General features: G+C 43.8%; 1 protein-coding gene across 1 annotated transcript in view; it reads right to left on the bottom strand.

The window, feature by feature from the left end:
* Positions 1 to 3,638, bottom strand: part of dnajb11 (DnaJ heat shock protein family (Hsp40) member B11) — an 11,468-nt gene that overhangs the window by 6,277 nt on the left and 1,553 nt on the right. The window contains exons 3-5 of the mRNA XM_032515251.1: positions 3,186 to 3,283; positions 1,923 to 2,055; positions 903 to 1,045 (exon numbers count right to left, since the gene is read on the bottom strand). Of these exons, the coding sequence (XP_032371142.1) occupies positions 903 to 1,045; positions 1,923 to 2,055; positions 3,186 to 3,283 (374 nt within the window). The remainder of the gene's footprint in view (positions 1 to 902; positions 1,046 to 1,922; positions 2,056 to 3,185; positions 3,284 to 3,638) is intronic.

Consider the following 3,638-nt stretch of genomic DNA (forward strand, 5'->3'; position numbering starts at 1 on the left):
GGACTTGAGCCCGTCGTGGAGCAACTATGCTCCCGAACCAGAGGTTGGACCAATCAGAGTTGTCAGGGCGGGCTTTATACTGATGATGACATAGAGATCAACAGCGTAACAGTAATCAACCACCTGGCACCAAGAGGGAATTTGTGGCTGACAACAAAGGAATGGCGCCGACTGGAGAATGAGAGGGGAATTGGCGCTCCCAGGCCTGTGTAAAGAGCACACGCATGCATTTTAAAAGAGGAACAGCGAACCACGATCAAGGCGTTTTGTCCATCGGAAACATGTTTTTAACCGTCCCTTCCCTCAAAACGGGATGACATTCGGTAAAAGTACCAATGTCACGTACTCCGTTGCTCTGATTGGTTTAGGTCCTATCCGTCTCTGATTGGTTGATGTCTATGATCCGTTTCTCTGATTGGTTGGATGTCTATTCCGTTGCGCGGCTTGTTGGATGGTTGTAGGTCTATCGTTGCTCTGATTGGTTGTAGGTCTATCGTTGCTCTGATTGGTGCAAGTCCCATAAACACAGCCCGATGGAGCAGGATCAGACTCATTTTCTGACTAGAAACCAAGTATGACAACGACAGGCTACAGATATCCACGAAAGATCAACAAAATCAACTAAATTTAAAAGTCGGGGAGGCAAAACGCGCCTTCTAAAAACGCTCCCGTGCGGTACGATGAACGGCAGAACAGAAGAAAACCACGGCACAGCCGGGACGCGGCACATCTGAACCAAAACCTAAAGCCGTCTAATACAACCGTCCAGCAATGAATCCTCCTTCATTAAAAGGTTCTTGTGTTCAGTTAAGTTGATACGACCGTATGATCATTTGAGACTGAATCGTGCTGAACGTTTGTGGATTATATTCATATATTATAACTAAAAGAATTAAACTTACTTAACATTGGGACACTCGTCACACACCATCTCCTGAGTCATCTGGAAGCGGCCAGGTCCGAGCTGCGTCGTCCTCATCTCCTGTCTGCAGTTACACTTCCTCTTGCCGGGGGCTTCTTTGGCTACAGGCTTCACACGAACCACCTGGGCAACACAACTCAATTTTATTTATAGTATCAATTCATAACAAGTGTTATCTAGAGACCCTTTACAGATAGAGCAGGTCTAGACCACACTCCAGAATTTACAAGGACCTAACAGGTCTAGTAGTTTCCTCCAGAGCAGCAACAGGGCCACAGTGGAGAGGAAAAACTTCCTTTTAGGCAGAAACCTCGGTCAGACCCAGACCCAGACCCAGACCCAGACCCAGACCCAGACCCAGGCTCTTGGTAGGCGGTGTCTGACGACTGACACACAGTTTTAGAAGAAGATTATGAACTTAAAAGTAAACAAGTAAATCTGCTGTTTGTAAATCAGATGATGAATCAGCAGCTCTTGCAGTGGGACGGCTCCAAAACTTAATTTGACAACTTCAAAAAATAACATCAATGTCTATCATTCAAATACGTAGTTGTGACCAATTTTACTTTGGGTTAGAAATCAAATATGGATAATAAGAGCAGATTATTAAATTTAGAGAAGCGGAGGTACATCCCATGCACCTTATTTGATGACTCCTCGACTCCTCGGCTGAACCGAGAGTCCCCCTGTCCCCCCTCGCTGAAGGCGTCTCGGAGCTCTTACTTCCGCCCCGAGGAGGGATCACCGAGGAGCTTTAGGCGAGGATACACAAGAGCAGCCTCCCTGGGAGCTGTGCAGCTGAAGGAGCTGCTAACTCCACCCGTACAGCCGACGTATTCATGCGACGCTTCACCTCGTTGCCTCTCTCCTCCCAGGATATCCTCGCGTCTCCCCCGTGCTTCCTCGGTGGGAGGGGCTAGGGCGCGAGGAAGGGAGGCGAGCGGAGGAGTCGAGGATGCAATTTAAGTGACATGACATGCAGGTAGGATCTCCTCCTCACCTCCACAAAGTTGCCAGAGTAAACCTCTTCAAGCGTGACCTCCAGGTCCAGTGTGATGTCATTTCCTCTGGGGATGTTCCTGTCCTGTTGCTGTCGGTTTCCTCCAAACATGAAGCCGAAGTCACCAAAGAAGCTGCAGGAGGAGGACAGAGTAAGGTAGTGAGTACAGACGTGTGCAAAGCCCAATTTAGTCTGTGATTTCATTCAGCATCAGTCTTTTACTACACATTTTGATAAAAACACTTGGCTTCTAACAAGTGAAGCCGTCGCCAGTACGTTTAATATCATTTAATGATTTTTGTTGCATGTTTGTAGCAAATATCCCAGAAAGTTCATCTTGTAGGCCAGTTTCCCTGAAGGGTTGATTCATCCTAATCACAGATGGCAGTAGCCTTTTCTGCATCTGGTTGTTGCATCTTGCTCAAAAAATTAAATATTTAGTTAAAAAACAAACTCAAGGGCAACCAGGGTTTAAAGATAGCACCACCCACCAGCCAAATGATGGTGAAATATGCAAGTGGCTGGATGCTTTCCTTCACTCACCAGCCAAAAAACAATGGCAATCTAATAAGAGAGGGAGGTAGAATCTAAGAAAATGTGATACAAAAAAAGAAGTAATTTTGCAACCTGAGAGCAAGATTTATTTTTAGAATCAGTGTCACACCGACACAGAGTCAGTGTGACACTGATTCTTCGCTCTCGAATGTCAACAGTAATTATTTGGTAAAACAGGTCTGTGGACTATCGAGATCAACCCCAACGTTGTTACTGGAGAGACAGTCGAGGTCATATTCACATCCCTGTAAAACCTGTTTGTTTAGATACAACAGGCTTAGGAGCTCTTATCCTGTCGCTAAACCAAAATAACTGTGCCGCCAATCAAAACCTTGACCTGAGAATATCTCGAAACCTGTTTATTTGCCATTGCTGTTGATATGTCTTCATATTTTTACTATGTGTGTAACTGTGTGTCTCGCTGTGTGCATTTTTTTTATTTCTTCTTTTTTGAGCGGAACTGCTCTGTAACGCAAATGAATTTCAGTGTAAACTGACAATAAAGTTGTTATGATTGTATCAGGAAGAAAATATGATCCAACTAACTGCATGGCTGGACAGTACTAGGATCAATTGAGAAATCATCTTTGTTTTTGGGGTGGAATGGCCCTTTAAGTGTCTCTTACTCTCCTTAAAGTAGCTGCACACAATGCAGAATCCCATTGGCTTCTAGCTCTGTATAAAACCAGCCGAACTAATGAAACCAACCTGGAGAAGATATCGTTGTGTGAGCCGTGGTGACCCTCTTTGAGTCCATCTTCTCCGTATGTGTCGTACTGTTTCCTTTTCTCCTCATCTGAGAGTACCTACGAATAAACAGCCTGTCAGTCACAGAACCAACACGGTCTACATGGCTGTTTCAATTCACCTTTCATTCAGCATGTGGATCCTTTTCAACGCAATGTAGCCACGCACAACAATATTACAGAAACCTCAAACACACTTTAACAGAACTTGTACAATATTCGCATAACAGTATTATTTACATAGTATACTAAAATAAGATTAGTTAAGATAGACCTGTATTCATCCCAACATACTGTATGCAAACATTAAAACAGCACTAAAAAGCTGCAAGTATAAAAATTAGTACACCAATATTCAAAATGTGGAGCTATCAAGGTTTTATATATATATATATATATATATATATATATATAT

Source organism: Etheostoma spectabile, chromosome 5, assembly GCF_008692095.1.
Source record: "Etheostoma spectabile isolate EspeVRDwgs_2016 chromosome 5, UIUC_Espe_1.0, whole genome shotgun sequence".
NCBI classification, from domain to species: domain Eukaryota; kingdom Metazoa; phylum Chordata; class Actinopteri; order Perciformes; family Percidae; genus Etheostoma; species Etheostoma spectabile.